General features: G+C 37.1%; 1 protein-coding gene across 3 annotated transcripts in view; it reads left to right on the top strand.

Annotated features, from left to right (window-relative positions):
• The window catches only part of mmp16a (matrix metallopeptidase 16a (membrane-inserted)), a 58,618-nt gene that overhangs the window by 31,061 nt on the left and 15,074 nt on the right, over positions 1-12,483 (top strand). For all 3 annotated transcript variants that reach the window (XM_084102204.1, XM_084102205.1, XM_084102203.1), the window contains 2 exons: positions 5,422-5,583; positions 8,054-8,271. In XM_084102204.1, the coding sequence (XP_083958330.1) occupies positions 5,422-5,583; positions 8,054-8,271 (380 nt within the window). The remainder of the gene's footprint in view (positions 1-5,421; positions 5,584-8,053; positions 8,272-12,483) is intronic.

Raw genomic sequence — 12,483 nt, 5'->3', positions numbered from 1 at the left:
AAGTAAATTAGAATACCATATAAATACCACTGTAGTTAAATATGAATGCTAATCAGTCAGTAGTATGGTATACTGCATATCAAAGTATGATGATGCTTATTTTATCATGGTAAAACCAAATTATTCATTAAAGAACTTTAGAGTACCTTGTAAATACCATGGTATACAAATACGGAAGTTATTCAGTAACATATATATATATATATATATATATATATATATATATATATATATATATATATATATATATCATGGTATTGCCATGCTTTTTGGACATTTACCATGGTAAAACCACATTATTCTTTGAAGAACCATGCAAATAACATGGCAGATAAATAGGGTATCATTCAGTACCATGGTATATATCAATGTTCTATAGTATTACCATGTTTTATTGGAGATTTACCATGGTAATCACATGTGATCCTTTTAGTAAATTAGAGTACCATATAAATAAATACCATGGAACATATGAATATAATCCTTCATTACCATGGTATTACAATGTTGTTGTTGTTGTTGTTTTACATTTACCATTGTGTACCATGGTATATGAATATGGTAATCATTCAGTACCACTATTCTCATGTTCGTTTCCCGTTTTTGTTTCCCATCACTTTGCTTTTCTTCTCTTTTTGATGAGTGAACTTGCCTTTCAGCTGCCTGCTAATTAATCAGGGTCTCTGGTCTTACATAAGAGATGTGATGGTTCAAACACAGCTGTTCCTGATTGAACTTCAGCAGGAGCATCTTGGGAGCACTGAGCCTGAGCTCGAGTCGGCTGATACTGTATGACACGCACACTTCACTCCACTCCACACATCACCAGATCTACCCCCCACTGGTTTTATCCTTCTCTCTGTAGAGGGAGCAAAAATTCAAATACATTTTTGTATTTTATGTAAAAAGCAGACTCCATGTGCACTTGCAGTCCTGTGGACCACATGCTTGTTGTCTGCAAGTCAGTAGGGTGTCCCATTTGTCATTTTAGGCTTTCTAAGTGTGCTTGCGAGCGCCCTCAATACCTACTTTTGCAGAGCCTGCACTAAAGCGAGCTCCACAGCATACTAGTCAAAGTGGCATTACGTCATGAAAGTGTAGACTCTGAGGAAAACCGTGAGGACTTGGGGTTCCATTTGGGATAGGGCCTTGCTATGTGGTTTCACCCTCCCTTAAAGGGACAGTTCACCCAAATATTAAAATTCTGTCATTATTTATTCACCCTCATGTCATCGAAAACTCGTAGGACTTTGTTTCTTTTGTGGATCACAGTTACGTTTATAGGGTATTTGTTTGTTTTGATTCACTGAAAAGAACTGGCTCATAAGAATCATTTGTTCATTTTGAGATATTTGTTTATTCATTTGTGAATCAAACTACAATGATTGCACTTTCTGATTTTGTTTCTGATTCACTAAAACAAACCAGCTTATAAGAGTAATTCAGTCACAAATCAAACTACACTGGCCTTGATGTGTGTTTTTGATTCACAAATTGACCGTCATTTGTCATTTTTTCAGGAATTATACTGGTCTTGCTATGTTTTTGATTCATATCTCTGTCTCACACTGTTTCCCACCCCCACCTCCCTATTTTTCTGTGGCGTTAGCATAAATAAACCACATTTTTATATTTTATGAAAGCAATATAGCTGGTTGCTGTTCTGAGAGTTGGCTCATTAGAATCATTTGTCAATTTTTATTCACATAAAAACTGCTAACGAGAGTCATTTGTTCGGTCTGATTTATACACACAAAAAATGCTCGTAAAAGTTGTACATTTGTGAATCAAACTACACTGTTCACACTCTTTTTGAGTCATTAAAATGAATTGGCTCATAAGAGTCATTTGTTCACAAATCAAACTACACTCACCGTGCTAAGTGCTTCTGATTCACAAATGAACTCTTAACAAATATACCGTTCTTGCACTATGATTTTGATACATTTCTCAATCCAGGTTTTACCTTTTATCCCTGTGAAGAGAGCATAGATAAACTAAATTGTTACATTTTGTGAAAAATTATTATGTTTAATACAGTCATGTTTTGCCAGTTTTGGGCTGGCCCAGGAGGTTATTAGCATTTGAGTGGTTGTTAGCATTTGAGTGGTTGTTAGCATGTTGCTATGTAGTTGCTGGGTGGATACACTCTGCCTTAAAGGGACAATTCACCTAAAAATGAAAATTCTATCATCATTTACTCACCTTCATGTCATTCAAAACCCATAGGACAGATTTATTTTTGAGTGAACTATCCCTTTATTACAAAAGAGCTCACCCAAGACTTTAGATGGCTGAAATTTCTCCTTAAAAGTCTAAGATCTGAAATGCCATTCACGTCCGTAGCATAAATAGTGAAGGATGATTTATGCCACAAAGTTTTGAAAAACTGATCGCTCTAATTTCAGACAGTTCAGTTACAGTGCGGCCCAATTTTTATCATACTACAAAGTCTCTCTCGATTACATTCTCGCACACACACCATCCCGTTTCTCATAAATTCTTAATAACTCTTCTGTGTTATCTATGAACAGTTTGTTTCCTTCTAAAATCAAAACGCATCATTTGATCTGCATCTCCCGCGCCAAGCAGTTTAAATAAAACACAAGTTGACTGAATAAAAATGTGTCATTCATTTGTGTCAGCAGATAAAAGACAGCGAGTCAGAACTGAAGGAGAAGAGAAAGGATTGACAGATGATGTGGCCATCATGGGTGTGCTGTTCTCGTTTTCCATCGCATAACGTCTGCCTTACTTTGGTGTTTGGACTGTTTTCTGGCCTGTGGCGTAAAGTCCCACTTCCAAAGCATCTTGGGGCGAGCAGGGTGGGGTTTTCCATTTGTGCACAGGGGGAAGATGCTCAGCGTGGATGTTTGATGTGAGGGTGTGTAGTGACAGCGTTCATACTGTAATGAATCCCTGCAGTAGCTGTGGTTACTCTGGATGAGTTATTCTGGAGTGGAAACAGTTGGATAACAATTTACGCACACAAACAACCACACAAACACATACAGACTGCAGCTTTGATTTTGACATATCATTATGTGCTCTGACACATACAGACTTTGCTGTGAATTTAGTGCCATTTTCTTTCTTTTAGAACGTATACACTTCTCATGATTCAATATGTGTTATATATTAATAATTCGATCCTCATTATTACTGCGTAAAGGTGTAGTAAGTGACTTTTGCACACAACAAACTTGTAGCCAATCAGCATTAGGGGGCGTGTCCACTCATAATAGGGGAGTAGAGAGAGTGAGCAAAAGGGACATTTGAAGAAAGTCTAGAAAGAGAGATGGCTGAGAGATATTACAAAAGAGAAAAGCTCTGAGGCATATCACTGGAAAAAGAAGGGTAATGATCAGGCAAGAGCTTTAGGACCCGTGTTAATATTAGAAAAGCTTTCCAGCGCTGGAGAGACCTGAGCGGGAAGGCCTGAAAACGGACACGATGTTGCTGAGGTTGCGTTGTTTCTGTTCCATACATGAGTAACACTGGTTATGAGTGTCATTGTTTGTCTGGAGCTGCTGTTATGCTGGTGACTAACAACAAACTCTTGCTTGTATACTGAGTACTGTATGTTAATTTTTTTGTGCTTCCTTGTTTTTCGTTTCGTTTTCTTGTATTGTGATTGTCAAAACATTTTAGTAACTAAACTGAATTTTATTAGGTTTAGTGACAACATGTTACAATGTTTACATGGTTCAATTTCTGGTAAGCCACACTTTTTTATTATTTCAATTCAATTAAATTATTGTGATTTGAGTTAATATTGAGTCATTTGGATAAATATTAGGTAGGCTACACAAGATTTTTTCTCAAGAAAAAAACAACTCACCTAATGCTGTAAACATACAGAGAGCCCTATCAGCTGGCAGTATTATTTAAAGTTAAAAATAACACAAATTAAATATAATGCAATATAGTACACATATTTAGCAAAATACTCTCTATAGCTCTTTTTTTCTAGCCAACTAACGTGCTATAGCCTATATTATGGTCATTAAATGGCTTTCCTGAGGTAAATGTTATGTGACATATTGTTCTCCAGCTGTTTTATTGACCCCTTTGTTTGATTGATTGGTCGATATTATGTATGAGGAATATACATTTCGGTAAGTTGTTGTAGGCTACTGTATCTTTCAACAGTGTTCATTCGTGTTTAACGTTATTTAGGCCTACTATCAGCTAGAGATGATTGGTTCACGTGCCGCTAGCGATCTGTCGCGTCACATTTACAAGCGCCAAAACGGTATTTATTGTCTGAATTTCGTAATAAAAGTGACAGAATCTGAGAGCTGAGATTTTTTTTTTATATCATAAGTAACCTGCTCTGTCTAGTCTGTCGGTCTCCGTGTCCTCTTTGCTTCGCGATTTTTCTGTGCGTGAGAAAATGGATGTGTGGCGTGAGAGCGTGTGAAAAGTGTCAATTGCGTGTGTCTCACGGTGAATGCGTGTGAGTTGGCAGCTATAGCTATGATAAAGAGACATCCATTGCATTGCGTGTTCGTGCGTTTTGGGGGCGGAGCAATGACGAGAGGGGTGTGTTTGTTTGGGTTGATTTCAAATATCAACAGTGTTCAACAACGATTCTCAGAAATTGCATACTGCACCTTTAAAACAATTTCCAATACTGTTTACTTTAAAGTGAAGTTGATTGGGACCTGAAAAGTGTTTTTTACATATCAGCCAGGTTGCTGAATGTTGTAGATTCATAAAAAAGAAAAGGCTCGAAAAGAGTCATTAGTTTGTTTTAATTCAATAAAAAACAACCGGCTCATAAGAGTAATTTGTTAAAAAAAGAACATTTGCATTTATTAATTTAGCAGGGGCTTTTATCCAAAGAACCAGCTCTTGAGAATCATTTGGTCATTTTGATTCACCAAAAAAAAGAAAAGAAAAATGCTTACAAGAGCATTTGTTCATTTTTATTCACTAAAAAAGAAATAACTCGTAAGAGTTGTATATTTGGGAATTGGACTACAATGGTAACACTGTATTTGACTCACTAAAAAACAGTCAGCTCGTAAGAGTCATTTGTTTTGATTCAATGATTTGGGAATCAGATTGCAATGGTAGCACTATATGTTTCACTAAAATGAACCAACTCAGAGTCGTTTGTTCACAAATCAAACTAAACCATTTGTGCTGTGTTTTTTCCCCCTTCAAATTAATTGAGTCATTTGTTTTGGGCCATCGGGCCATCTTGATATATGTTTTTGGTTTACTATAACGAACCAACTGATTCAATCAGAGTCACTGATTCAGGGATCAGACTTTATCGATGTTAGCAACTCTAACAAGTGACATCAGAGAGTTTTAACAGCAGTTTTAAAGATGCAGTTCTTTTATCTGAAAGTTATTCCATCAATTTTACAGTAATTGGAATGGTTTTATGTATTTATTTTGTGTGTATAGGGAACGACCTCTTCCTGGTGGCGGTACATGAGCTGGGACATGCGTTAGGCCTGGAGCACTCCAACGACCCCACTGCCATCATGGCCCCCTTCTACCAGTACATGGACACAGAGAACTTCCGACTGCCACACGACGATCTGCAGGGAATCCAGAAGATCTACGGTAACATTCACACAGAACACACTAAATTCACAACATTCCTTTTCTCAACAAACACGCACTAAATATTAAACCTCAGTGTGTAGCTCAAATCAGATCCACTTTCCTGAATCCCATCCAACATCCAAATGGCTCATAAGAGTCGTTCATTTGTGAATCAAACCACAAAATGTTGACTCATGAGAGTCGTTTGAGTCAACAACTCATGAGAGTCGTTTGAGTCAACAACTCATGAGAGTCGTTTGAGTCAACAACTCATGAGAGTCATTTGAGTCAACAACTCATGAGAGCCGTTTGTTGCTGCGTCCAAAATCGCGTACTAAGTAGGTACTAAATTTGAATTAGAATTTACTTCGCGACCGTTAAAAATGTATGCTCTATATAGTATGAATATGGGTAGTATGAATGAAATCAGGAAATACTACATCCGCCATGTTGTCACTGTCATGTGACCTACCAGTGTCAGTTGTGTCGTTCACTGCCATCCTCCCCTCTGGCCTCATGGGATAGTGAAGTGTCCATCGTATGCACACTTAAGAATCTCGGTGGAAGTAGTAGGTCATCTGGGGACTGTTATTTGGAATATAGTAGGGAATTATTCGATTTTGGATGAAGCTTGTGTGTTTTTGATTCACAAATTGACTCATAAGAGTCATTTAAAGGGATACTTCACCGATTTTCGAATGACCGTGCTTCCCTTTCTCATGTCCCCCTGAGACGAGAGATTTCTGTATTGTCATTGTGTGTCTGAAAAATCGTCATTTTGCGTCATCGGAGGCTTTTTTGGCCAGAGGCGAGAGACTACAGCCAGTTGTAGGAGCTCATGTTCCGCATGTTTTCAACCCGCCCATAGGGGGATTTCACGATAAAACGGCGTCTTTTCAGTTTCGAGTCAACTAGAAGCCTAGTTGTATCATTTCTTCTGATACTGCCCTCTGTAACCGGTAGGCGTGGCTTGGGAGTGGCCTCGTAGGGCAGCGAAGCAAGTGCATTCTGGGAGTTGTGGTCTTTCATCCACATGAGCCAAAAATAAATTTTCTGGCTTTTCTCAGTCTAGAAGGCACCAACTTCTAAAATAATTTCACATTTCTACTACGTAAATGACCCAATTTAAATACACATTCATCTTTCCAGCTGTGAAATATCCGTTTAATTGATACTGTATGTTTTTGATTCATCTCGCTATATCGCACTGGTTTTTTCCTCTTTTCCTGTGGAGAGAGCATAAATGAACTACATTTTTACATTTTATGAAAAAACCTAAGTGGTGCTTTGCCCATATTGTGACCAAGATGTTGTCTTTCTCTATGTTTTTGATTCATCTATCTGGTTTTACATTTTTTTTTCCGTGGAGAGAATATAAATGAACTACATTTTTACATTTTATTAAAAAATATATATGAGGTGTTTTGCAGATTTTGCGGTGACTAAAGTTGTTGGATGGGTTGCATGTAGCCTTAATGGGACAGTTCACCCCAAACATGTAAATTCTGTCATCATTTACTCACCCTCATGTCATTCCAAACCAGTAAGACACACTTTCATCATAAAATGTAAAATCTAGTGCCTTATATTTCCCTCTGTTCCTCCACACCTATCCAGAATAACTCTTTCCTGAATCCCATTCAACATCCGTCCCTTCGGTCTTCCTCTTTCCTCCCTCCGACAAAGAAAGAGACCGGAGAGGGTGGAGATCCTCGCACATCTTATGTATCACGCACACATTCCCAACCATGTTCCCTCAATATCCCTCTCTCACCAGAGCAGATCTCTCTCTCTCTATATCTGTCTGTGTCGTCCGCCCTGTGTTATGTAACATGAAGGGCTGTAATCCTCGCTCTATTTCAGGAGATTTGATTTCAGACAGTCACTCCTCTCTGTGGTCCTGTGGGTCGTTCGCATCTCCAGAGGGGTAATCCTGCCTGATTCATACTTAAAATCATTCATTATTTTCTCCATTTAATCACCTATCCTTTCATTCTCACAGAGGATTTCTTGACCTCTCGATCCGTCGGCTCTTAGCGTTCTGTTGGCGCTTCCAAAAATCTGACGTTCATTGTGCTAACAGCTTGAACTCTTCAGCGCGGGTCAGCTGTGATAATGAGTCCACAGATAATCGAGGTGTATGCTGGACTATAACTGATGCGAGAGCACATTATTACACCAACACTCCAGATTAATATTATAAAACCAATTATTCTGTCAACCATATTATCTAATTTATTTTGCCTTTATTTTTAAAATAATGCATACAATAAAAATACACATATATTCAATAATAAATGTTATATATTATACAATGCATGATAAATATGTGAAAAAATATACACAAAAAATATAAAATATTTATATTTATAAAATATTTTATAAGGAGGTTTTTAGCTACAAACACCCTTAATTATGACAAAAAAATCACTAAAAACAAAAATATTGGTGTTTAATGACCCTCATCTCTCTCTCTCTCTCTCTTCAGGACCTCCAGATAAACTTCCTCAGCCCACGAGACCTCTACCCACGATCCCACCCGTCCGCTCGCACCCTCCCGTAGATCCACGCAAAAACGACAGGCAGACGCGGCCTCCCCGAATACCGACCGGCGACAAACCAGCGCACCCGAACGCTAAGCCAGACATCTGTGACGGCGGCTTCAACACGCTTGCCATCCTCAGGAGGGAGATGTTCGTGTTTAAGGTAAGCGAACGAATGAGACACACAGTATCTGTCTGAAACACTCCAAACGTACACACAGATTCTTAATGTCAATATGAAATGAGCTAATTTCAAGCTTATGGTCTCATAACTGCTGCTTCAACACTGTGTTTAGAGCGCTGGCAGCCTCCGCTGACAAACACACACACACACACAGACACGTGGCGGCCGCAGGAAACGTTTCAGCGTGTGGGTGTTTTCTCTTTGTTCTCTTGAGCTTGTGCTGAAGGAAAGTGACCTATTAGTCAGAGCCAATGAGCTTTTCTTTGCTCGCTGAACCTGAGAGCTGCCTTCAATGAATCCTTAAAGCTCTAGTGTGATAGTTCAGTGTATCAAAAGAGCTGAGCGTTAGCAATCACTGTGTGGATTATCAGGCTCTGACCCTACTAATGAAAGCTTGAACCTCACCAGTGGAAAAAGAGAAAGGGAGGCTCATGGAAAGCAGATACACTAAACTGTTTAGTTCTACATACGATGTAGGGAACAGCATTTTCGAATAACGTCATTTAATTACATATCATAATCACATGTTATTCAGAGTACAAAAGTAACCATAGGAACTGAAGGCTACTTGAGTGTTTTTCTTTAGGATCAGTATTGAAGTACATCGACAAAACATTAGTATTAATAATATTTATAGATTTGTTATAGATTTGCATATCACTATCACATATGTCATTGTCATGACTTTTATTCAGCAAGGATACATTAAATTGATTAAAAGTGACAGTAAAGACATTTAACTTAGTGATAAAAAAACTTTCTTGCTTTCTTGAACTTTCTATTCTTTAAAGAATCATGAGAAAGTATCACGTTTCCAAACAAAAAAGATAAAACTTTAACAGATTAACAATGGGAACTCTTTTGAAAATGTTGATTCTCTCTTAAAGTATAGCATGCCATCACGTCTCACTAACGGATCTTGAGGAGATGCACATGAATAGAGACTGAACCCAATAGTTGTGTTGTAGCTCTCTGATCTGTGTGCGTCTCTGAAGGCCACAGCAAAGATGTACTGTGCTCTCACTTAACACACAGCCAGTGCTTTTGTTGTGTGTGTATTTTTCTCTGTTGGAATTCATTTGTCAGGACTTTAAAGAAAGTTTCTGTTTTTCTGAATAGCCAAACTCAAACTGACGTGTGAATTTATTCCACTTGAAGAGGGTTTTTGTTGGGCTCTAATCTTGTCACTTGGTATCCACTCCCAGTTCCACAGCAGACGCCTCTGGGAAAACAAAATCTATCATGAATGCTGTTACATTTCCTCACTTACTCACTCAGCCGCTCGCTCTCTCGCACGCTGGAGTAGTCTATCATCGCGGTTAGACAATAACACAAACATTTCTGTGCAGTAAAACGCTCAAAGTCTGCCATCTAAGCCCTGAGGTGTATCCACTGTAATATCTGTGTCAGCTTCCTCACGTTGGCGGCACACGGTTGTGGACGGAAGACCTGATTGGCTGAAAGATGAGGAGGTCGACAATATATTTAACTGTAGACAACAGAAATACACTGACAGATCCATAATCATCAGGAAAAGTTTGATACCAGATCATTTCTTCCAACCACTTGAAAACAATTACTAGGTCAATATAATAATATAATTATATATAAAAAAAATTATATGCTGATTAATTAATCATATTTATTTGCTGAGAAAATCCAAATGAAAATGATTCAAATGCATTATTTTGGTGATTAAATATCTTAATAGACTAAATGTGTTTAGTATAGGTATCATATATATAATCAAATCTATAAATATATCACTGACCTACAGGACAACTAGATTATCTAGCTTGTTTGACCTTTTTAAATAATGCAATACAAATAATATATATTAAATAATAAATGATATATATTGCATGATAAATATATGAATAAATAAATACATAAAATATTTCAGATATTTTATTTTATAAAAAAATATAATATTTAATAAACTTTTATTTCTTAAAAATAAGCTTTTTTAAATGTCAAAGTGAAAGTCTGTACACTAAAGTCTATAAAATAATGCACTAAAAATGTATATTAAATAATAAATATTATATAATGCATGATAAATATTTGAATAAATACATAAAATATTCAATTTTATATTTTTATTTATTTATAATAAATATACAATATAAATATATTTAATAAGCTTTTATTTCTTACATTTTAAAAAGAAGCTCAAAATGAAAGTCTATAAATTATATATATATATATATATAAAATAAATTATATATTTTATTTATTATAAATATACAATAAAAAACAAACTAATAAGCTTTTTTAAATGTCAAAATTAAAGTCTATAAACCCTGTACGTACAATCTCTGCCAATGTAAATAAAAGCACACTTTGTTCTCTATCATTTCTCCAGTAATATAAACAGTCAGTTCCCTCCTCCACTCTCTCTCTCTCTCTCTCTGTAAGTATGTGTGTTTGTGTTTGACTCACTCCACTGACTGCTCGTCTCCTGAGCGCTGGTGTTTGATGCGGTTTCAGTCTGTGCCCGGTGACAGATCTCTCTCGTCCAGTCTCCAGTCCTGTGAGGAGTTTCACAGTCCGGTGAAGGATCTGTAGACTGTGAAACAGCGAGCTCTCAACCTGCCCAGCAACACACTGCTTGTGGCGCTTTCATCTTTCCCATGCATCTCTCATCCCTCCATCTCCCTGCACGCAGCCCAGTGTTCAGTATTGGCTGGTTGTTGTTACGGTGGGCTTCATTTGAACAGGCTAAACCTCACGCGCCACAATCCGTATTCACATCCTAAAGCTCTAGTAACTTACAGTTTCATCCTGAAAAATCAATAAAATAAAATTTCATTGATAGATTTCCCTAGGGTTAGGAAATATGAGAAATTTAAAGATCTGCCTCCAACAATTCAGGTTCCTTAATCATTCCATTAACAATTAAAGACAATTTGAATCAGATATTACACTGATTTAAGTCTGATTAACATTCATCCAAAAATGAAAATTCTGTCATTACTGTAGTTTTTGACCCTTATATTGTTTCAAACTTATATATTGAATATCAAACTTATATCATAACTTCAACCCCAATTCCAGCTCTATATAGTGAAGGACTCTAGACTAAACCATTCTGATTTCACAAGAAGTTCTGAGCCTCAGATCCTAGTAATTGAACAGCGTGTGCTTCGATTTCTCCAATCCTACCGCTGTACTACAACATTATATTTAAAGGTCCCGTATTATGCCCCTTTTCACAAGATGTAAAATAAGTCTCTGATGTCCCCAGAGTGTGTATGTGAAGTTTCAGCTCAAAATACCCAACAGATCATTTTTTACAGCATGTTTAAATTGTCATTTTTTGGGGCTCAGAAAAACGCGCTGTTTTAGTGTGTGCCCTTTAAATGCAAATAAGCTGCTGCTGGACGACCCAGGGGGCGGAGCTTCAGGAGCTCACGCTCAGTCTCTCAGGACAATTTCATCTCACGGAATGATGATAATATCAGAAACTCTCAGTAATGGTGTTCATTTCGAGTCGGACAATAATGCCTACAGAGTCAGAGTGCTGTATAGAGATGAAACAGGTATAGTTTAGTAGTTTAATTACGGTTATTATAACGTATTTGTCATCTGCTTGTATGTATCCATTATTTATTAATAGCCTACAAGTCTGCTGTCTGAATGATGATCAAACATATACTGATGAGTTTAATAAAGTTTATTGTACATCACACAAAAGATGAAGCGTCAGTTTTACTCCAGAAAATCACAGTAAGAGCTGAGTAAACACAGTAAGTTATAAGAAGTGCGCAAGTACATAAACGAATTTCGGTAGAGTTGAGGGAGCATTCCTGTGGGCGGAGGTTAGTCAAAAAACTGTTCTACTGACGTCATTAAAGAAGGAAGTAGAGGGATGTAGTCCAAACGAGCCGTTCGATGTAGGCGACTTCTGTTAAATAAAATATCTCGCTTGGCATTGAACTTTGAGCTTTATAATTTTACAGATATTATTTATGCTCTAACAGCAACATTACACACTAACTAAAGTTTGAAACATGGGATCACGAAGAACGGGACCTTTAACATTTCACACAGATAAATTCAAGATATTTTAAATTGAAGACAGTCCAACTTGTACCAGATAATGGTCTCTCTGAGAGTGACTGTTCCTAAAAATGAGGTACGGAGGGTCACTTAAGGCACTCTTTCATACAGAATAAAACAGAATTCATT

This window comes from Abramis brama (genome assembly GCF_963993115.1).
Source record: "Abramis brama genome assembly, chromosome: 24".
Lineage (NCBI taxonomy): Eukaryota > Metazoa > Chordata > Actinopteri > Cypriniformes > Leuciscidae > Abramis > Abramis brama.
This window is presented reverse-complemented; position numbering and strand designations above follow the sequence as displayed.